Source organism: Neomonachus schauinslandi, chromosome 7 (genome assembly GCF_002201575.2).
Source record: "Neomonachus schauinslandi chromosome 7, ASM220157v2, whole genome shotgun sequence".
NCBI classification, from domain to species: domain Eukaryota; kingdom Metazoa; phylum Chordata; class Mammalia; order Carnivora; family Phocidae; genus Neomonachus; species Neomonachus schauinslandi.
Window position 1 is genome coordinate 138,201,034 of NC_058409.1, and position 24,508 is coordinate 138,225,541.

Genomic DNA, 24,508 nt, shown 5'->3' on the forward strand with positions numbered 1-24,508 from the left:
GAGTGGCCATAAGGTGGAATGCAAAGTATCTGATAGCATTTAATGGGAACTGAGATAGGAATGGTCCATTGGGATCAGATTATGGGGCCTGCCCTAATACTCAGGGTAAGGAGTATGGATATCCCTCAATAGGAAATGAACAATCTAGGTTGAACATATCTGTGGGGTTTCTTCCACTTAGTTGCAGATTTGGTTCTGCTTTCACAAAAATGTTCTTCGTTACCATCCCCTCTCATTATTGGAGAACTCCAGGTGTCTGGTTGTAAGAGGACCCTTTGAGGCAATTTCATTTGTGATAATTACAATATATTATACTTCGAAAACTGGCCTGCTTTACTGTGTTTCATTGATGTTTCAAGACATTATTAATTGTGATAGTTAATTTTATATGTCAACTTGAGTCGATTAGGTGCCAAGACATTTGGCTAAACATTTCTGGGGGTACCTGTGAGCCTGTTTCTGGGCAAGATTAACGTCTGAATCAGTGGGCCCAGTAAAGCAGACTGCCCTCCCCAATGGGGATGGGCATCATTCAATCAGATGAGAGCCTGACTACACCAAAAGATGGAGGAATGGAGAATTTGTTTTCCCCTTGACTGTTTGAACTGATGCATTGGTCTTCTCCTGCCTTCGAATGAGACTTACACCATCAGCAGCCCTGGTTCTCAGGCCTTTGGACTTGGACTGAACTGTACTGTCAGGTTTCCCTGGGTTTCTAGCTTGCAGATGGCAGATCAGTCTCTTTACACACACACACACACACACAGCAGATCAATCTCTTTACGTGCACGCTCGCGTGTGCACAAACACACACACTGTTCTGTTTCTTTGAAGAATCTGGACTAAATATTAATAAAAGGTAATATGTGATAATGACAAAAGCCTACAGCTAGTTATAGTAAGTTTCAATGACTTGAAAAGACAGCTTTCAAGGGGAGTGTAGCAGGGACAAGAGAGTCTCACATCCTCTGGGGTAACGAAGCTCTAGACCAGCAATGAATCCTCCAAAGTCGAGGTTCCTGCCAGCGAGAAGGCCAGCTCGAAAACCAAGGAGAACAAGGCAGAGGTGAAATCACCTCTGGCAGCCCTCTGGCTTCTCCCAGTATCAACCTAAGGTTTCCAGATTCCCTCAGAACTGGAGTGCACCATTTGGAAAACCCCGCCCCCTTCCCCCCCATAGCTGGAATCCTGTGCTTTTAACTTGGTGAGTTAGAGATTCCCTTGTGTACATAGTGTCTACACAGGTCCCAGCCGGTCACTGGGAGGCGTGTGAAAAGACCACAAATATATTAGGCTCTGCAGATTAGGGGGATATAGCGGAAGGGCATCAGGCTTACAGAATGGTTAGTCAAAAGGGCCTAGCCCCATCCACTCACTCAGGCTAGAAGCCCAGGAATTTCCATTCCCAAAGTAGTTTCTACATTTCTGAATTTCAAAAGGACTCCAACAGAAAAGGGCACAGTACTTGCAGCGTGTCCCAAGGGTGTTCAGGGAGCTCCTTCAACAAAGATGGGGACTCCAAGAACAAGTCATTCTCTAACCTGATTTTTGAAAAGACAAAGAAATGAGGTGTCGAAAAAATAGGCCCACGATGCTCAGAATCTTAGAATGTTAAAGAAGCCAATTCCTTGCCTTTTTTTTTTTAAAATGAAGAGGAAACACATCTAGAGAAAGCTGTGAACTGTTGCAAATCACAAAGTTTTGAAACCAGTCTCTACCACATCATAATGCTTTCTGTTTCCAGAATTCCTTGGAAGAAAAATGTAAGAAAACCTCTTTGTTTCCTGCCTCTTTAGGCCCGCAGCTGCTCATGACTAACTGAAACTACGGTTACTATGGTTTTGTCCCGAAGCCAGCGGAAGGGGGTGGAGAAATGAATTGCTTTCCAGCGAGGGAAAGAATCTGCGAAAAATAATTGACTGTCATCTGAAATATTTTCAGATGTCGGCTTTTGAAAGAGAGAGCAAGCTCAGAGAGCAGACTTTGACTTCAGATTTTGTTGGAGGGTATCATTTACCTTAGATGCTTGTAAATCCCAAATTCTGTTTATTTGCCTGTCACAGTGGTTTTTACTTCTTGACCCCTCCCCGACCATCCCTGAGGTTGTGGCTCATGCTGTTCGTTTAACTCCCTGATGCATCTTACAGATTTCAGCCTCTCCAATGTTGGTCTTTTGACTGGGCAGTGGATGAGATAAAGAAAGGCTGTTAGTCCGGCTGGATCCACGTCTGGCGCCAAAGTATGAGTCTGGGTTTTAATTCTTCCTGCCTGAGAGAGGTTTTCAAGCAAAGCAACCATGCTGGGATTTCCCTCAATTTTAAAAAGATCTAAAGGCTCCACTTGATGGGCCTTATCCTTGCAGTATGTAATTGAGAATTTTGCTTAAAAAAAAAAAAAAAGATCCAAAATCAACCCAAGGGTGAGGACAGTGGGGGTGAAATATAAGGAGACACTTGACCATGATGGATTTTCCCCAGGGTCTGCAAAATGGCAAGCAATCGTGAGCACGGCCCAAAGCACAGAATCAGCGTAGACACAGCTTTTGGGCTCCATGAAATAATAACTAATGGACAGAAAGGGCGGCGTCTAAACTACCTATCTTTGGGTTAGATATTTGGTTCCCATTCTCTATGGTTGCTCTGAAATTCAGTGACGGCTATGGGGAGGAAGGACGGGTTTAAAAGTCCCATTACCTTAAGAGCCAGACAAAAAGGTGACTTGAGTGCCTTTAAGGAGTGGGCCTTGTGTGATGAAAGGGATACCTCTGGCCTCTGGGGTCGTGATTCCATAGAGACAGTCTCTCTGGAAGAGTCGGCGTCCTTACCACCCACCCTCCATCTCTAATGGCTATCAGGGAGGGGACCTTGTGTGGGGGGGCAATGTCCTCTACTGCTTTGGGGGGGTGAACCGGAAGGCCCCGCGGGTGGGGGGGGGGGGGGGCAGCCGCCATTTACCTGACACGTCCAGGTGCTCCAGGTTGGGGCAGAGGGACACCACGTCGAAGACCGCCTCGTTGGAGATATTGTAACAGCCCGAGACCTCCAGTCGCCTCAGTTCGGGGCAGCACTGAGCAATGGTGTAAAGCCCTCGGTCCGTGAGCCGCCTGCAGCCACTGACAGTTACGGTTTCCAGCATGAGACAGACGTTGGGCGTGTCCTGACAGAGTCTGCGGGTCAGCACCTTGAGGGCGCGGTCCACGTTGATGGTCTCGCCCGTCAGGCGGATAGTCCTCCAGAGCCGCGGGTCCCAGGCCAGGTTGTACCAGCGGCGGCACACGCGGGCGCAGCGGCACAGCTGGTTGGTGGGCAGGAAGGAGAAGATCTGCACCATGGACTGGTCCGGGAGGCGCTCGATGCTGGCCTGCTCCTTCTGCGGTCTGGAGGCCAGCCGGATGAGCGGGTGGGTGAGGCGGGTCGGGGGCGGGGAGTGGACCATGGCCACCGTCTCCCCGGTGATGGACGATGAGGAGGTGGACGAGCCCCTTCCATTCTGAAACCCGGGCAGGTTCGGGGGACATATCAGGGCTGGGCTGGGCGTGCTCAGTGTGCGCATGCTCAGGTCGGAGTCTGGCAAAGGACAGAGAGCAAAGGGTTAAAAGGGTGGCCCATAGCGGAGCCCGGGGAAGGAGGCAAAACGGTGACACCCAGTCCACCGCTATGCCTCCTGGGCAGACCCCTGCTGAATCCATCACCTGAAGCAGAAGCACATGCAGATTTCGCCCATTCCAGGAATTGTCCTCTATCTGCAGGAGGGGCGGGCAACCCCCTCGGTGAAGGGCCTGATATGGAATGTTTGAGGCACTGCAGGCCACATGGGCCCTGTCTCCCGCTGCCATTAATCCACCCTGCCATTGTAGTGCAAAAGCCGGCATAAACAGTACGTAAACAAACGGGGGTGGCTGTTTCCATAAAACTCCTTTCATGAAAACAGACCAGCTGGATTTGACCTGCGGGCCATAGCTGGCTGACTTCTGATCTCCATTAATGGTGATCATCTAAAGGGCACAACTTCAAAGTTTCATTATCTCTATTCTGGGGAAAATCTCACATATTGTGAACACAAACTCTTTTCCTTTTCTAATTACATTTTGAGTAGGCAGGTAATTACCTTCCATTGACCGACCAACGAAGGAATGAGTTTTGGAAGAGGAAGACTGGCAGATGGACATAGTGTTTGCTGTCTTTGCCCTGGCCTGCCCCCTAGCGTCCAGTCCCCCATCTTTTGATAACCGTACCCCAAACTCCGACTGCAGTCTGGGGTCTGGGGAGCCACCCCACTTCGGCCATTAGACTGGGCACTTCAGGTGGTGTTTCCAGGCCTTGAATATCTGTGGCAATATATATTTTTCCTCCTTCTTAACAAGTCTGCCCTTTGCATTTCAGTGACGTGACTCCCATTCTATTCCTTGAAACCAGAAAGACCACTTAATGAGGATACAAGTTGGTTTTTAAATTTATGACGGATTAAGAATTCTTTAGGATACCACTTTAAGAAGTCTGCTCATTTCATACCCCCACCTTGATATCTATATGAAATAATTTATTTTCTATATAAAGATATTTATTGTGTACTTTACATACATAGATGGATAGAGTTATTTAAGATGACATTTATTCTCTCTCTCTAAATATGTTTATATTTTTCACACACACACACACACACACACACACAGAGAAAGAGAGAGAGAGGGAGAAGAGAATTTATCTCCAAAACATAAGTTTCTTTATCTGTGAAAAAAGAAATAAGTGAGCTGGACTAGATGATTTCTAAGTCATTTCCAGCTTTAATTACAGCTCTAAAGACTTAAACAAAAATTCTTTCCTTGTGTGCTTATCCACATTTCATACTTTGGGAATTTTCAAACACTCATTTTTTTTTTTTTTCCCCCAAAAAACTTCCAGTAATAACATACAACACAAGAACTTCTGACACTGGGGTCTCCACTGAGTGTCTATTTGTAGTTTTCCTACTGGTATATTTGTTCTACTGTTACAATGTTTTCTTTCAATTTACTTCTTTATAACCTAACACTGAAAATGTCCTACACATGTCCGTGACTTCGCTCATGGATCATCTTTGAATTACTATTTCCCCCCCTCCCCTCACCTTGTCTGCCTCTTGAAATAAAAACACTAAGTGCAAATGCCACCTCCTCTAAGAACATTTTCTTAATGTCTTTGAGATATAATCAATCACTTCCCTATTGAAATCCCCATCCTTTGTTATTAGGCAGTTGTGAATCTATCTTTCCCTAATGCGCTTGACTGTATTATTTTTCCCAATTTTGCATCTCTCCCTATATCCACGTATCTTTGTCAGGTGACTCTGTGGTTCCTCCAAGGGACAGTAGATTTGTTCCATCTAATGATGTTGGGCTTGGCTACGTGACTTGCTTTGGCCAGTGAATATTAGGACATGTGATGTGCCCAATGAGAAGAACGTGCCTGGCTAGTCCACTGATCTTAGGGTGCTGAGAGGCCCATGGAGAATATAGAACTGCCTGAAACCTGCAGCTTCGAGCCAAGCTCAGCCAAGCCCAGCGGGGGTCACCCGATGCCCAGGTGAGCCACAGATGTGTGAGCTAGAACACTGAGCTTGGTGTGATTTGTTACACAGCATTACTGTGGCAACAGATGACGAATATACCTTCATTACATTAAAAACTCCTTTGAGACAAGGACTAAATCATTTTCTTATTTGTATCCTGGCAATACTTGGCACAGTTTATGGTGCATAGTCGGTGCATATGAAGTTCTTGAATTGAGAAGAAATAGTTAAAATGTTTAAAAAAACAATCATTTCTAGCTTGGCATGTACTTCCCCATCCCAAGTGGTATACATACTGTGTTTTAAATCATTCATAAGAAATGTGTACATCTCTCTTTTGTAAATATATAGTAAATCTTTAAGGAAAACACTACATGCAAATCAGGGATTTCAAAACTGCCATCCAAGCTACCGTGGTACTAACCTTCATCATGATGTGAACTCTGAGAACTGCCTCCAAAGTTAGCATTTTTCTTAGGCGGTGAACAGCTAATTTAGGGCCAGGAGGGGAGGGCAATCTTAGACTTTCAGCTCTGACATTTTCCTGGCTGTGAGGGCTCTGAAATCCCTCTCCTGCCTGCCTATGTTCTGTTCCTCTTGAAAGAGAAGACACTTCACAGTGCTCTGCAGAAACCTGCACATCTTGAGTTATGCCCCTGTGGGATGAACATGCTTATGGTAGGGAATCGAGGATTCCTAAACTTGCATCTACAACCGATTCACTTTTCTTCACTCTTGCATGCTCCCTCCACTGACAAGAGAGAATGGGAATGCATCCAGATCGACCAGAACTGCTGTGCTGTTTGCAACACGTTCCGTTTTTTTCTTTGCCAATAATCATACCTGAGTGGTAACGGAATTCACACTCAGAAAGAGATGGCAGCCTCACACATCTGTGAGGAACATTCTGTCCTGGAGAGGATTCAGGAGCAAGTAATAGCTCTCTTTCCTGCCTTTTTCTAGAGCTTAGCAGCAGAGTTCTCAGGAGTAATTCATGATGGCCAGGCACTGCTCACCCACGCAAGGAGACAAGCAGGGGAGCCTGGGGGTTTCCACCAGGAAAGCTGGATGTCTCTTTTGCCAGAATGTACACTAGGGTTCTCTGGATCCTTCCTAGTTATTCAGGTCAGGAACCCTCAGAGACTTCTTGAAAGGATATGATTTGTCATAATTGAATAAATAGCACCTGATGATTAAATTGGTAATAAAGGGCAATGAGTAATGCAATGGTCTAAATGTTTGTATCCCTCTCAAGTTCATGTGGAAATCCTAACCCCGAAGGTGATAATATGAGGAGGTGGGGCCTTTGGGAGGTGATTAGGTCATGAGAGTAGAACCCTCATAATTGGGATTACTGCCCTTATATAAAGACACTCCAGAGAGCTGTTGGATGCATTAGTATTTACAACTGTTTTATCTTCTTGTTAGATTGTCTCCTTTATTATAATAGTGTCCTTCTTTGTCTCTTGTTACAATCTTTGTTTTAAAGTCTATTTTGTCCGATATAAGTATTGCTTCTTTTCACATCCGTTTGCATGATAAATGTTTCCCTATCCCCTCACTTTCAATCTGCGTGTGTCTTTAGGTGTGAAATGAGTCTCTTGCAGGCAGCATACAGATGGGTTTTTTTTTTTTTTTTTTTTTAATCCTTTCGGACACCCTGTGTCTTTTGTTTGGAGTGTTTAGTCCATTTACATTCAAAGTAATTATTGATATATATGTATTTATTGCCATTTGGTACTTGTTTGTGGTTTCTGTAGTTCTGCTCTGATTCTTTCTTCTCTTGCTGTCTTTCATGGCATTCCTGGCTTTCTTTAGTGATCTACTTGGATTCCTTTCTCTTTATTTTTCGCATATCTATTACTGGTTTTTGATTTATGATTACCATCAGGTTTGTATATAACATCTTCTGCATATAGCAGTCTATATTAAGTTGATGGTCACCTAAGTTTGAACCCATTCTTTACTCCCTCTCTCCGCCCCCATTTTAGGTATATGGTGTCATATTTTACATCCTTTTATTCTGTGAATTTCTTGGCCGATTTTTACAGATATACTTATTTTTACTGCTTTTGTGAGTTTCCCACTTTTCTTACTCTTACTTACGGTCTTTCCTTTTCACTCAAAGGGTCTCCTTTAGCCTTTTTTTGTAGGGCTGGTTTAATGATCATGAACTCCTTTAGCTTTTGTTTCTCTGAGAAACTCTCTCTCCTATTCAGAATGATAGACTTGCTGGTTACAGTATTCTTGGCTGCAGGTATTTTCCTGTTAGCACTTCGAATCTATCAGGCAACTCCTTTCTGGCCTGCAAAGTTTCTGCTGAAAAATCCGCTCATAGCCTTATGGGGTTTTCCTTGTTTGTAACTGTCTTCTTTTTTCTTGCTGCTTTTAAAATTCTCCCTGTATTACTACTTTTTGCCATTTTAATTATATGTGTCTTGGGATGGACCTCCTTGGGTTGATTTTGTTAGGGGATTTCTGTGTCTCCTGGATCTGGATATCTGTTTCCTTCCCCATATTAGAGAAGTTTTCAGCTATTCTTTCTTCAAATAAATTTTCTGCCCCCTTTTCTCTCTTCCTCTTCTGGGATCCTTATAATGTGAATGTTATTATGGAGTCACTAAGTTCCCTAAATCTATTCTCATTTTGTGTACTTTTTCTTCTCTCACCTGCTCAGCTTGATTACTTTCCATTATTCTGTCTTCTAGGTCACTAATTCATTTGTCTTCTTCTGGTCTGCTTTTTATTCCCTCAAGTGTATTTTAAATTTCATTATTGTGTTCTTCATCTCTGAGTGGTTCTTTTTTGTCTCTTTATTAAAGATCTCACTGATCTCCTCCACTCTTTTCTCAAGTATCTTTATGATCATTACTTTAAATTCTCCATCAAGCGCGTTACTTATCACTGTTTCGCTTAGGTCTCTTGCTGTGGTTTCATCCTGTTCTTTTATTTGGGACATTCTCTTCTGTCTCCTGATTTTGTTTAACTCTCTATGTCTGTTTTTGTGTGTTAGAAAAGTCAGCTATATCTCCTGCTGTTGAAAGTAGTGGTCTTCTGAAGAAGAGGTCCTGGAGTGCCCGGCCATGCAGTGTCCTCTGTGCACCAGTGTGTTGTGTGCGCTTGGCTGTTGTATCCTGGCTGCTTTTTCCTTAGGTCCAGTAGTCCACGGAGGCTCTCTTTTCCTGTTGTGGGCAGGCTTTGGTCCCTGGCCGGGGGCGGGGGGTGGGGTGGGGTTGGTGGAGGAGCGCAGTCTTACAAAGGTGCATGCCAGTCTGCTTGGGAAATGAGACCCTTGGCCACTGGGACTCAGGCTCGGCAAATCATGCCAGTCCGGAGACACAGTGTTGGCAGGGTTTGCGCCAGTCTTCTGGGTAAAGGGGCCCACATCTCTGGTACTGAGGCAAGCAAGACTGGAAAGGGTGGATCTAAGGAAGCACTGTGGGGTGGGGCTTGGTGTAAACACGTTAGGTCGTGAATGTCAGTGCCACTGGTTCCCACAGGTGGCTGTGTGTTTGTGCTGGGGGGCAGAGAAAGGAAATGGCACCTGCCTGCTCCTTTGTTCCTGGAGAACTCCCTCAGTGATCCCTGCCCCTCCGGGATATGCTCCAAAATGAGTAAACTACTCTCCTTCCTGTATGTCCCAGGCTCTGGGCAAACCGCTGCTTCTACCCTGTATCTCTGTGGGCTGTTTGTCATGCTATCTCTTTAAAGGTGGGGACTCAGCTTCCTCTCACCCTCCAGGCTCTCCCAGAACTGAACCTGCTGATGTTTAAAATTCCAGGCATTGAGTCCTTCTGGTTGCAAGAACTCACGAAATTCAAAATTCGGCTCCTCTTGCTTTCAAAGCTGATGTTATGGGGATTTGTCTTCCCCGTGTGATAGTCTGTTTCTTTCCCTTCTCTGCACCTGTGACTCCCTCCCCCCAACAGATGGCCATGGTTCCTTTTGCTCCCCTCAGCATCTCTGACTGCATCTCTGCCCTTCCTACCCTCTTTAGTGTGTCCTCTTCTCTAACTTCAGTTGTGGAGTCTGTTCTGCCAGTCATCAGGTCATTTTATTTGTTATTTACACTGATGTGAATGTTATCTAGTTGTATCTGTAGGACAAGCTGAGCTTAGGGTCCTCATACTCTGCCATCTTCCCAACCTCCTCCAAGACAGGTAGCTTTTTAAATTTACCAAGACTACTGTTTTCCCTGGAGACATTCTTTGGACAAACTTTTTTCAAAAATAAATACATAAGTTGATAATGAAATCTGTTAAAGGAGGACTCAGTGAATTACTTTGTGGTAGGATGGAAGGCTGAATGGAGGGATAGGCAGACAGACAGAGCTGTAAGAGGAAAAATTATAAAATCTGCAAAAAGAACATGTCTGGAGATGAACACATGTAAGTGTCATGAAAGCAAAATGGGAGAATTTAAAGACATGAGCATGTATTTTTGCAATGAGATGTGAATTTTGTAGCCTGGTGTCTCGTAATGACGTTGGGAAGGTGGATATAACCAAAAGATTGAAATAAAATGAAAAACACACAGCACTGATGTCTACGGGAAGATATACAGAATGGACTGCAAGGAATACACAGGGACAGATGCTGGGTACTAAAATTCAGTAGGTTGGGCTGCTACACATTCTAGGATTACAGATTTATAGGCAGAAAAGAAAGTGACGATTCATTCTTTCATTGGCTCATTTAACACACATTATTACTGCTGCTTGAGTGCCCAGTGGAGTCTAGGAAGAGAGGAGTTTTTGCATTTGACTAGATTATAAAGCAAATGTTCCTAGCCCACCTCCTTTCTATACCACAGTCCCATTAAAATACTTCTACAGCAAAGAATCTGACCTCTCTATTTTCTTGTATCCTTTAAGGAGAGAGAAAAATGACTTTTTTGAGAGTGTGCTCACATCACACAAAATCCAGGATGGTAAGGGATAGAAAAGTTTGTCTAAGTCTGGAACAAAAGTCAGTTTTCAGAAGCCCAAGGTAAAAACAATGACACAGAGTCTCCCAGTGGTGGGAAAACATTTGAGTGTTGTACAAAAACAATGAACACCACATCAAAAACTAATGATGTATTGTATGGTGACTAACATAACAAAATAAAATTAAAAACAAACAAACAAAAATAATATTTTTGGTAAGCTTTTGGATTTTCTCAAAATGGTGTAATCTTTATTTGCTACAATGGAGATCCTAAGGCAAATAAATAATTACACTTTTTAATACTGATATTTTCATCTATTTATTAAATGAAGAGATGGTGGATGCCTTAAAATTTAAGCACTTGTGGCTCCATTAATAATTTAAAACATTTCCAAGTATGTAATTTATGTGAGAACAATAAGTTTAATGTCTTTAGGTTACTTTAAATATGTAAAGAATACCAAAAAGTATAGTTGTCTTATTCTGGGGGGGGGGGGGGGGAACAAAAACCCAATAAACTTGTTTTTTCATGGTTTCAAAAGTCCTGGAAATTTTACATCTTTAATAATTATAGTACATTATCAAAAATATTCAAGGCATCTCAGACACCCATGCTTATTAGACACATTTTCTTCCAACTAGATAGCTGCCTGTTTTGCACAAGTTTTTATTTTCGAACCACTGCTGTTTACACTCTAGGAAGTCATATTTACATTATACTGGCCTTTCAAAGTCAAAATTTACAAAGCTATTCTGAATTTTCCCTCTCTGATTACCAAAACTTTTCTGCAAGATGCTTTCCATTATAAATTGTCTTTCTACTCAAGAACTCTTGCCATAAAAAGCAAGGTTTCTTTTCTTAGCTTAAACTCAAGCTTAAAAAAATAGATCTATAAAACCTCGCCAGTGGAAAAAAAAATACAATCTGAGGGATCTTTCTTCTTCTTGTTTTATTTCAAAATATTTTCTTTTAATGTGGTTCACATAATATACACACCCTAGAACTTATTTAAGGTATTGGTTGCATAAAGTGGAAATTTATATAGACAAGGTTGATCTTGCATTTTACCTGGAGAAAGTTACCTCTGGGACCCAAAGATTCTTGCTAAGATTGTCGTCCAGAAGGTGGCAACTGCCCCCCCCCCCCCCCCCCCCCTGCCAGGATCAGGTTATGGCTAACACTTCTGTCCAAGAACAAAAACCTGCCTTGTTGTCATGTGGACCAGCACAGAGCTATGGTGATTAATCCTCGAAGTCTTGAGGAGGAGGATGAGCCTACTCTCCTACAGGGCATATGGTTTAGTGAAATGCCCAGCTCTGTATTTAGCTGGAACACCAGTTCCCTGGTGTATTCAGTTTTTGACTCTAAACTGAGCTCAGCACGGATTCTGTTTGACCTTTTTTTTTTTTTTTTCCTTAAAGGGAAGAATCATACTGCTAAGGAAGCTTTTAAGTCACATTGTTCTAAAAACCACAAATATAATCAATGAAATGTACAGAATGCCATCTTTGGAATCTATAGTGCAGTTTTATTTTGTCAGCAACATGAGTATCTAAAAAGGATGCCTTATGAAAGTTATGCCATAAGAAATAACAGGTAGCCTCAGAAACTATGGGACAGTCCGGGATTATAATTCATCAGCCTCCTTATGGTTTTATTCTAGGTTGAAATGACAACATCTTAGAGCCTTCCTTTTTTCTTATCTGTAAAATGGCAAAGGGTGACCTTATACTATTTATTCTTTAATGGAAAATAAGATGTTTCATCCCTGAGAGAGTACCACTATTAGACGCTATCCTTTTCAAAAGGCGCGGGGATAGTCTCCTTATGGTAGGGCGTGTATTGAGAATCTCTTTTTTTTTTTTTAAAGATTTATTTATTTATTTGAGAGAGCGAGAATGAGAGAGAGAGAGAGTACATGAGGGGGGGAGGGTTAGAGGGAGAAGCAGGCTCCTCGCTGAGCAGGGAGCCCGATGCGGGACTCGATCCAGGGACTCCAGGATCATGACCTGAGCCGAAGGTAGTCGCTTAACCAACTGAGCCACCCAGGCACCCGAGAATCTCTTTAAACATTTGTTAGTCTTCCTTTTTAATTAAAAGAAAGCAGGTTTCAGATGCAAAATCTTTGACAGGCAGCAGTATTTAATAACATTAATTACATTTTTATTTTTTATTCTTCATCATAATTTTTTTTATTTAAAAATTATCATCTATTTGTAACAAGTGATACTGGTCTTTCAAGTATTTGGTTTCTAAACAATAATTTAAATTTACTTTTGAAGATATTAAGTGAATAGTAGTACAGGTGGTAGGGAGACATCAGCAAACGTCATGACAGCATTTGTCAATGTCTTACACTGTTAAGGTCAAAAAGAACACTGAAGACAGATGAACCTGCATTCTGGTCTCTGCTCTGCTGTATGCAATCTGCAGCATCTAAGCCAAGTAACTGGAACTTCATAAGCCACAAGCCTCCTCTTTTGTAAACTGGAAGTAATTCCACTCACTTTATAGAGTGATTAGGTGGAGGCTATGAAACGTGGTATTCTTATCAGTAGAAGCATCTGACAAAAATTATACAATCTCAATGGAGGGCTTCATGGGGAAGAAATTCTGGGCCCTCCTGCTATGGGGCTATGTTTTCAGGGGGCATTATTCTGGATTCTCTGGTATCCATAGTCCCATCTTTTTGAATATTGTTGCCTCCATAAACCTTTGAGATGTCTTTCATGTTGGTGGGGCTGAAAGAGGGGAAAATAAAAATAAAAATCCATGCCTCCAGCATACAATATACTTAACTCTTGCTAAACAAAATACGGCCATTGCATTTATTGTCAAAGGAAAATCTGTTTTATATGACATGGTGAAACTGCTGTCTCATTAAAATTCTCCCATGGTTTTTACAATACCATTCTCTCTTCTGCTTTTCCTTTCTACTTCTCATGTGTTGTTTGCTCACCCTCTTCTGTGTGTACCACTTATATGTTGATATTCCCCAAGGGTTTCATTCTTTATTCTTCTCTGTTAGCATCTGGCCTCCCTTGAGTTGTGGGGGGTGGGGATGCTTTATGCACTCACATGGCTTCAGCAATTGCCCTTCAGCTAATGACTCCCAAAACTCAATTTCAAGTCTGGACCATGCTGTGTGTCTCTTTCAAATGTTAAATACATATATTCAAATACCTGCCAGACCAGTGTTACTTAATATGATAGCTCTAGCCACCTGTGACTATGCAAATTAAATTTATTAAGACTAAACTAAAAATTCAGCTCCGTGGGGGCACATTTTGGGAGCTCACTAGCGACATGTGGCCAGAGGCTACTGTACTGGACAGCACAGATACAGAACAATTCCACTGTAAATAGTATTAGTGGGGGTGCTTGGGTGGCTCAGTCAGTTAAACGTCTGCCTTCAGTTCAGGTCATGATCCCAGAGTCCTGGGATTGAGCCCTTGTTGGGCTCCCTGCTCAGCAGCAAGTCTGCTTGTCCCTCTCCTTCTGTCCCTCCCTCTGCTCATGCTCTCTCTCTCTCTCTCTCTCAAATAAATATATAAAATCTTAAAAAAAAAAAAAAGAGTGCTAGTGGACAGCACTATCTCTACTAACCCATTCCCTGAAAGTGTACTGGATATACCTTCATTACAATACATACAAGGCTGAACGCACCAATGTCCTTTGCAGAGAAGAGCCTTCTACGCTTATATTCTGTGTTGCTGTTAATGGTACCACTACTCGTCAAGTCTGCCTCCTAAGCTAGAAACCTGGGAATGACCTTGAATCCTACTCATAACTAACCAGTTGATTAACTTATGGAGCTAACAGTCCTCTCTTCTCTGTCTTCATGGCTACCACCCCACTTGAAGTTTTCAACATCTCTGTCTCAACAATTCTTTACCTGAGATTCCTGACTCTTCCTTCAAATCTCCACTGCTCTCATATAGCCTCTGCCCTGCATTTTTTGAGTTAACCTTCTAAAATATGATTCAGCCTCCTGCACCAAAACATTGAATGACTCATTCCTTCTGTTGTGGGTTAAGTTGTGTCCCCAACAAGATTTGTTGAAGTCCTAATTCCTGGTATGGGTGAATGTGACCTCATTTGGAAGTAGGGTCTTTGAAGATGGAATCAAGTTAAGATGAGGTCATACTTGACTACAGTGGTCCCTAATCCAATATGATTCAGTGTCTTTATAAGAAGAGGAAACAGGGACACAAGGAGAGAAGACAGAAACACATGGACACAGAGGTAAGATGGCAGCATAAAGATGGTGGCAGAGATTGAAGTGATGCTGTCATAAGCCAAGAAATGCCTAGGGGCACCAGAAGCTGAAAAAGGTAAGGTCGGATCCTCCTTCATGTCTCTGCTAACACCTTGTTTTCTGACTTCCAGACTCCAGAACTATGGGAAAAGAAATTCTGTTGTTTTAAGCCACCTGGTTTGTGGTACTTTGTAACCACACTTCCAGGAAACCTACACACTTCCTTCCACACTTTTTTTTATTGATTGCTTCCCAGGTGTCAGACATTATACTAGGCACTACTCAGGGAATAAAGTCCAATTTTTTAGACTGTGTAGGAGACCAGAAGTTGTATTCCCCCAGACGAAGTGTAGATTCCTAGTCATACCTCAAGTGCCAGGTGGGAAGTCAGCTTCTCTGTCAACTTTTCCAGATCCACCTAGACTAAGTACTACTTTGAGTGTTTCCCTTCAATTCAAATACATCTTATCTTATCCCTTTTCACACAGTGTCTCTCTGCTGACTGCACTGTGAGCACCTCGAGGCCAGGAGGTATCTCACTCATGTCTAAGTGATTCCAGACTCTTACCTGGATTCAGCCATCCAGAAATCATTCAACTAATGCACAATAAAGAGTGTTCTTTGCTTGGTCCTACCACAGATCCCTTTCGGTTTTCTTTTGGTTGCTGTTGGAAGTATTTATAGGAACTACTTGGAGGAACCAGGTGTTCCAGATCGAAGAAGAAGTTGGAGCATCTCTGTCCTTTATCAACATTTCATTTTTAGATCTTTTTCCTTTGTCCCTCCACTTAATTTAGGCTGAGATAGTACACACACTCAGCTTAATGATATTCGTCTACTCAGAAGATATTTAGAAAGACATATGCACACAGAAAAACAGTCTCTTGCAGCACACATCACCTAAAGTATCCCAGAGTCAAATTCTTAGTGCTTTCCCCCATGCCTCTGCTATTGTAGGTTACTCACATCTCTGTTCACTCCTAGTAACAATGAAAACATAAAAACTCACAATAAATAAAAAAGAATAACACTTTTACATTGACTCAGAATTGTAAGACTTATTCTGTTTAAGTTTAGTTACCTAAGATAGAACATGAACATTTCCCCCCAGAACTGATTCACATATCAGTGGTAATCAGCAGAGCTGGCTTTTTCTTCACAGTGCAGGAGAGACAGTGATACTTATTTGCTGTTCTCTAGAGAGCTCATGGATAGCTTTGCAAAGCTTGGGAAATGAGCCAGCTCTTGTCTTGACAAGAGAAGAAACACACAGATTTTCATGAAAAGCCTTGCAATCCATACCGTTCAACCTTCAAGTTGCACTTTTTTCGGCAGCCTTAATTGTTTTCTATCTTCAATTGTCAGATAATGCTTCCACCTTATTTCTCCATGAATAGCTGTGAAATTCCAACGTTTGAATCTTTCAACGTGCAATACATGGTAGAGTACTGAATTTAGATTCTGGTAAAGAGAAACTTATAAATTTTCAGTTCACAGCAGAAAGCAGGCCTCACAAGGGGCTCTAGTCTAGCTCACAAATCCAACTTTCAAGTGAGAAAAAAGAGAAATCTCTGGTAAACTTATGAACATGTACAAGATCAATAATTAATTAGAATGTTCCCAGAGCAAAGCAAATCCCTGAATTTCCTTAGCCATTTGAAAATATGATCCACTGTTGTTTAAATTCTTTGCAACAACTTCTTTCAATGTAAAAACGTGTAAAGCATTTATTATATACAAGACACTATTCTAGGTACTACAGAAATATCGATTCATAAATGCAATTTCCCTATTACAGTTTTAAATGTTTGGAAAAACAAATGACGACATGATGTGGAGAAATATTTTATTCTCTCTACAGTAGCAAATAGAGAAGGCAATAATGAAAGGAAATTAGTATATTTAAATATCGTTTTATTTACCTGCTGAGGATCTCACAGCAGCCTGGTGGGTGGACAGCTTACACTGACCTGGGATACATTTTGCATGGGGAGCTCTCTGGGTCTACTAGTCCAAGTTCAAATGTCTTTTGGGGACTCCAGGGCTACCCTATATGGTGGGACTTCCCCAAGGAATAGACCCAATACTCATTAGCACAAGACTGGCTTTTCAACGGGCTCCTGGGTTGGGGGGGGCAGGACTTCACATGGTCGGCTTATGGCTCCAGTTCTAGACTATCTTATTTTTCAAAGGTTAAATCGTACTCTTTTAGGGAGCCCCCATTTTAAAAGGTGATTAATAATAGTCTTTCAGAAATTCACCTGCAGAGTAGAATTCAAGCAAACCAAAATATTTCTGGGAAATCACTCCAACTGCATAATATTTTTCTGTAGAATTAGGACTTCTCATCAAACTTCCAGTTCTCATCCATATTCCACTCACTCCATAATTTCTAAGTCATATTTCTCTTTAGGAAGATACCTGTAAGTTTATATTTATTGGATATACTCTTAACAGCATTTGGATCAAGATTACAACAATAAATCTAAAAGTAAGTTGCTAATTATAACGTGGCATTAATCAATGTTTGAAGTTCCCACTTAATCTTGAGATCATTAAAAAAAAATGCTTGGGGTGGAGGCTGGAAACCTGGAGGGGTGGAAGTGTTCATCTGATACATTGGAGATAGTTTCTATTTAAGACAACTTTTCTAGACAACCTGAGCTTTTAGTTCCCTTTAAAACAAATTTTGAGACTTATACTTAGTCATAAAGCAAACAAAATGGTAGACTGTGGTTCATCATTTTTTTTTTAAAGATTTTATTTATTTATTTGAGAGAGAATGAGCTAGAGAGAGCGAGCACATGAGAGGGGGGAGGGTCAGAGGGAGAAGCAGACTCCCCGCCGAGCAGGGAGCCGGATGCGGGACTCGATCCCGGGACTCCAGGATCATGACCTGAGCCGAAGGCAGTCGCTTAACCAACTGAGCCACCCAGGCGCCCCTGTGGTTCATCATTTATAAGATACTTCATATAGTAGGATGTAAAACATTCAGTAGATTACAGTTCTAGTTCCTTCTTGGAAGCTAAGGTTTGACCATGTGCCATGGGTCAGCGTGGGGATGGGGGTACAAGTGGAGTGGGAGGTAACTCAGGGCCTCATCTCCTCCATCCTGCCCTCTGCATTATTCCCTTCGCTTGCCCAACACTTACCGAGAATCTACGTTGCTTTCAGATGTGGACTACCTTGCGTACCTTTGTAAGTTTAGATCTGAACCCAAAATACTTTATTTTTACCAGGAAATGTTAACACTCTGACATTATATTACAGGCTGGTAGCTTGAGTTTTCCTCAAAATTTTTTGTTGTTACATTTGTTCATTTTGTTTGAAAATACCTATTAAATTAGTAAAAGCAAAGATTTCCCAAGATGACAAAAACATTTTCAGATTCATTCTTCAGAGGTTGACCAGATAGAAGCCTTGAGGTAGAAATTGTTTTGGGTCATTCGATAGGATCTATCTTGAAAGAAATTCCTTATCTTAGGTCAGATTATTTGCAGGCTGGCCTCCAAACAATAAATTAGTCCCTTTTTTTTTTTTGGTTAAGAAGAAGATCCAATCTCTTAAAATGGTTCAAAAGGGAATATAAGATGAAAATGGCACCTTAATTTTAGATTTCAATGATAAACGTCAATGTTTTATTGTTTTGGAATTAATTTCAGGTCATTTTAAACAACAAAAACACATGGTTTATAGCTAGAAAATTGCTTCATGTTGCTTCATGGATCAGGCAAATAAAAAGAATAAAACAGCATTTTGCAAAATGGTCAATTTTGGCTCTTTTGGCCATGTCAAGAGTCTTATGAAATAATACAGATGATTAATTATTACAAGTAGAGAGAGCACAGAGTAGCACAAACCACAAAGGAATGGTCAGATATTTTTACTTAACATTCTTCTTTGGCCAGTAATGTTAAATAAAGGACATACTTTTTTTTCATTATTAAAAATAACCCACATAAATACAGTCAAATAGTTATGAAATAAAGATTTTGTTTTCTTAGGGAAAAACGTAGAAACATCTTGACCAGGATTAATGTGCAAGATATTGAGCATGTAGTTATTAATGAAACTCTTTCTTTTTTGTATCTTACACTCCTGGAAGTAATTTTCAGCTTTGACCAGAGCTGTCCTTTATCCCCGGAAATACAATTTGAATTGTGTAAAGACCTAAAATAAAATTAGAAGCAACCCATCACAACTATAATCTACCTAATACTTAATCATAGCAAGGAATCTCTGTTTTTGCCACAAAATCCACAAAAGGTTTATAATTATCTCTCTTTAGAGTTTGGCCTGGCTACATAATCAAAATAGGGAACAAAGAGCATTGTGTATTCACATCGGGGTTTTGAGTTTTGTGTGTTTACACTGTGCATGAGTATACAAAATGTCAGAAAAAGGTCTGTTGCGATTTACATTTGACTAACAGATAACTTAGTATGAACAAATCTGGCTCAAATCTTAGAATATATCAGAATGGAAGAATACATCTTTAAATTAGAGTAGCCAAGAAAAACAATGCTTAAAGTCATCCTATGACTTAACTGGTAAGAATTAAAATTATAAACACAAAGAAAGCTGCATCTATGCAGATTTAGAGATACTAATATATTGTACCCTGAAATGTGGCAACTACCTTAAGATGTACCAAGGGTGCTATATCTCACAATGTCAACCTTAAACTTGGGTCCCTAAAATGACCATTATTTTTCCAATTCTTCCCTTCTCTTTCCATAGGATGTAAAAATGTAGTCTCTAAAGTTACATACAGAGAAAGCTGTTATCCACAATTCCAATCCCTGGAGAGTGAAAGAGCAGAAGATATAAGTATATTCTACTGCTCTTGTGCTGGACTTCTTTGAATGAATTAACGGCACTCTGACCTCCAATCTGTTTTTAAAAATTTGAGTTGAATGAGAAATAGAAAAAAAAAAAGGAAAATAAAAAAAAAAAAACCAGTAAGGGGCGCCTGGGTGGCTCAGTGGTTAAGCGTCTGCCTTCGGCTCAGGTCATGATCCCAGGCTCTTGGGATCGAGCCCCGCATCAGGCTCCCTGCTCCGCAGGAAGCCTGCTTCTCCCTCTCCCACTCCCCCTGCTTGTGTTCCCTCTCTCGCTGTGTCTCTCTCTGTCAAATACATAAATAAAATCTTTAAAAAAGAAAAAAAACCCCACTAGGGCAATTGCTACATTGCAAAGTTTTATAATCTCTTTTATAGAATATTCCATAAAAATGTCTATTCATGTTTCTTTCAAAATTGAGAACTAAAATCATGTTCATAAAAAAAGGTCAAATGTCTGAATAAATTCTGGATTCTACTACCCCTCCTTATTTTTGTATGAAGGAGGACTGTTGCTACTAAGAGTCTGTTTTCATGTGTGTACCGAGGCCAGAGGCCATAAAAAGATAAAACCATCCCAACCAAGAAGCTGTCAATCTTCCTGGAGGGAAGTGTGCCAGAGTCTCGAAGGATGAGAACATTAATCAGATTTCATGGTGTTTACACCTAAACCCCCTCCTCTCAACTCCTGTATTTAACAATCTGCACCTAGTGGCACAGTATTGGAAAGGGGGCATAGTGGGTCATGGGCATTGCAGAACGACCTCCAGGTAGGCATTTTCTTCAGAATCCTTTAATTAAAGAGAGAGATTTCTTAAGAAATATTTGCTTTTCTAGATAGGTCTCACTTTCCACTCTTTTATTCCTGAAATGTTAGGCATGGAGTTTAATATATCTTTTGAAATGGCCTCTACTCCTCGATGTATTTACTTAGCCGCCTGACCTTCAACCTGCTCTATTTTTGCAGGTATCTCCCAGTGATCATCAAAGTGGTGATTGCTGGGTCTTTCTTTCTCAGCACTTTTGCTTTTGAGCCTAGACATTTGGTCAGCAGGTCACTAGTCAATCCTGCAGAGCTTGCTCTACTCTGAGCTAGACCTACTACCTGAAACCTTCATTGCTAATGTTATTCCCACTTTGTAGAGAGACTATATCCCATGCTCGCCTGGAGACCAGAGGGGCCAGAGGCTGAAGTCACCCCGAAGCATGGACAATGATGGCCGGTGTCAAATTCTTGAGCACAGCTTTGTGAGACTTCTCTTAGTTGAGGGGATTTGGTAAAGGAACCGCACCAAATTGTTGCCTAACTGAACTGTGCCAAACCAACCTGAAATGTATGGCGGGAACCCTAAAAAAGAAGCTAGCAAAATCTCTTCTAAAAAGTAAGCTCTCCAATCAAACCTGGGCAAACTGTAAATACCACTATCACTAATTACGCCATATTTGGGGCTTATAGAGCAGATTAAATATCTCCCATGTGGAAAGCTAGGTTGGACCAACTTCCACAAGTCATCTGGATATTTTTTCTTTAAATCAAAGCCAGTGAATTTTTCCTTGTATATTTTTCAAGTGTCTTCAGTCAACATAATGGCAGCAAATGGCAAAAATGTGCTGGCTCAAAACATTAGATCACTTAGATAATAATAGTTGTGTAAACATAGATGCAATGTTGGGCATTTTGTGCTTTGAGGACATTAAAAGCTCTGGGACTTTGCATGTTAGGGCATCTGTGCCTTCTAAGGAAACCCCAACTTTAAATGTCCTGTTCCATCTCAAATATTAAACATATGCTGTAAGGAGAAAAAAAGCACAGCCTTGTGGAAGCAAGACAACCAATATAAAAGTGTCACTGAGCACTCTACAGGCACAGAGAGAAGGCTGGGAGCGACAAGATGAAAGGCAGCTGCATGGGACCTTCCCCATGTGGTAAGCTGGATGAAAATGGAGAAGCAGGGTCACTGGAATGGAGTGATTTGGGCTTCTAATTCAATGCAGTTTTCTGGTCATCCTATAATCATATCACCTTTGATCATCCACAAAAAACAAGTTGGAAGGATGCAGTACAATTCTCTATGTACCTGCTTTCCAAAATGAATGACATTAATCTGAAAAAACAAACCTGTGGAATATAGAACAAGGCATGGCAATCACTCCCAGCTTAAAAGTCATTAAGAATGCAAAACCAATCATTTACACTCATGGCTGAGTATTTAGTGCATTGTGCTGGGTATGATTCAAAAATCCTTCTAGAAGTGGCAGAATGGTCTGGGCCTTGGTTCTACTCAAAAAGAGTAATGCATTGTGTAAAATTTAGTGATATGACCAAACTCTGGCTTTATTGGTTTCTTGCCTGTTTTAATGTTCTGTAGTTCACTTAGGAAAAATCTTGTGGGGAATTCAATTATGACTTATTACTTTTAAAAATATAATAAGGAGGGAATAGTAGGTGCTTCCAGCATTCATCATGCAGTGAACTGTGGTGTTGGGAGTATATGGTTTTTAGAAATTCGAGCAGTCACTGAGGAGTCCATATTTCCAGAGTGGCAATTAAAGAATCTATTTCTGATTTCTATGGTTTTTTTACATACATCTTTGAAGTGAAGTAGATTTCTATTTTATACTCTGGTAGAATTTGGGTTTCAATGAGAATCCAGAGTACTCTACCTTCTAAAGATTTTTAATTTCAATTAAGCCCTAATTGTGAAGTAAAACTGTTCTAAAGAAAACTGGAAATCTACTAATTAAGACAATAGGTGCAAACGTTGATAAATATTATTAGAAGTTATAGCAACAATGATTTTCTCCTTCCTTGAACCAAATTAATTATACTTCAGTTAATACTGATTTAATTTCTACAATCATAGGCTTTGGTTTAGTTGATTCACTTGTTATATGATGGTGTACTCTGATGCTTGCTCATAAAATTCTAGAGTTTATACATTTGATTTATTTTCATATGTTGCTTTGACTCCAATGGGGAATCCACAATAATAAGTTTGCTGGGAATTATAAAGTATATCATTTAACAGGTAAACAAAAATCCTAAGGAAGCAATTATCTTGCTTAATATCTCTACCTATCACTCTCTCACCATGGCTGGTTTTGCTGGTACACCATGAATGGACTCTATAGACCTGAACATCAAAAATACTATATTTTTCCTCTTTGTAATTCTTCAGTACAAATCTAAATATGGTGGTGCAGAGCCAGCTATATGAGAAAGGACTATGCTTACAGTTTAGGAATATGGTGAGGATCACTTCCCTTATCTGGATTTTTGTCTTTAGAGATACCCTCTTGTGATTCCAGTTTAAGTGATGATAACTCTAGGACAGGTGAATGCAAAGTACTAACAATCGTTTATTTCCTATGAGAAGAAATTGATTATATCCTTTTGGGCATAGACTACATGAGGTTACCCCAAGCAGGATCACTCCCACACAGTTCTCCTAATGGCCAATTAATCCTTCCAGCCCCAATAGAAATTGGCTCTTGAGTTCACATACCATATTTTTCATTTTCTCTAATCCTCAGCACCAGGAGAAAACTTCTACATGAAAGATCCTGAAGAAATTCTTGGTGAAATGAATTTCTTAGGTACGTATCTTTAACATTAAAAATTAGTTTCTTATCTTTGATCATTATTATCAACGTTCTTATTAAAAGCTCTATCCCTTACCAATTCCATTTTAGGAAGATCTTTATGGGCTCTTCCTCCTCCCTCCCTCCCTCCTTTCCTTCCTCTCCTTCTTTCTTGTTCAGGTTTCTCTTCCAGGTCTCTGAATAGCTCTTAATTGGGCCAGATTGCATGGCATTACCCTTCCAAGCTGGTCTAATACTGTATATTGATATACCTGCTTCCTGTGTCTTAAGAATTGCTGGAGAAAAACCAGGGTTTTGTATGTTTTTGGTTTCTTGAATTATTTTCTCAGGTCATTTAAGACGAAAATTTTAAGCTTATAAAAAGCGGCTTTTTCAAATCCGTTTATCTCAATGACAACTCCTTCACTGTGTAAATGATTTTACATGGCATCATCTCCTTCTGCAGAGCCCTTGAAACAGAACAGTATTTCAGAATATTTAAAGAGTTAAAAATACTGTAATGATGGATACCATGTGTGTATGTGTATATATTACATAATCTTTATATATCTTACATTTATATATAAATATATATACATATATATACTTAAGAAATATGGATATTCTTAGCTTTGAAAACTTTATGAATTATTCAGTCCTCTTCAAAAAGAAAGGCCAAAAAAAACACAATTCCTGTAAGAAACAGGAATAGCTGGCCAAAAAATAAATACTTGGCAGGAGATGAGCAGGTGCAATGAAGTGACTTCCCAGCCTAAAGGGAAAGTAAATGGGGAAAACGGCACTGTAGATGCATGTGATATTAACCAGGTTCCTAACACAGCTCTGAGCTGCAGCTCTGCAGCAGGTATAATGGATTGGCTGAGCTAAGAAAACACTGAGTTTTAGCCATGCGTCTATGGAAACTATTTCAGGTGGAAAGCTCTATCCCGACACATATTTTTAGCTTGAGGCTAAAATCTAAATTTTACCATTAAAACATTTTCCACCTATCTATGCCCAAGGACAATTTTGGTGGGATCAATGAACAAATGTCCTTTGAGAATGATGAGTGCTCATGTCAAACTGCTCACTTCTCTCTTTTCGTGCTGCCTGATATGTAAGATCTCTCTCTTTCTCCTTCTGTCTCTCACACACATAAACATTACGTGTCTATCAATCAATCTAGCTGTTGGCTGGCACTGCTCCATCACCTGAAATCTCTTCTGGGTTTACAGTTTACTGTTGCTTATTACCTCTCCTTCGTGTTTTCAAGTAAGGCAACAGAATTTCCCATGTGGCTGGGGAGAAAGAGGCTGCTTCGCCAGAAATGGGTAGCTGATAGGTGCTATCT

The 24,508-nt window shown here is 40.7% G+C and overlaps 1 protein-coding gene across 1 annotated transcript in view; it reads right to left on the minus strand.

Annotated features, from left to right (window-relative positions):
• FBXL7 (F-box and leucine rich repeat protein 7) overlaps nt 1-24,508 on the minus strand; it is a 372,638-nt gene that overhangs the window by 4,781 nt on the left and 343,349 nt on the right. The window contains exon 3 of the mRNA XM_021702513.1: nt 2,955-3,566. Coding sequence (XP_021558188.1) covers nt 2,955-3,566 — 612 coding nt within the window. The remainder of the gene's footprint in view (nt 1-2,954; nt 3,567-24,508) is intronic.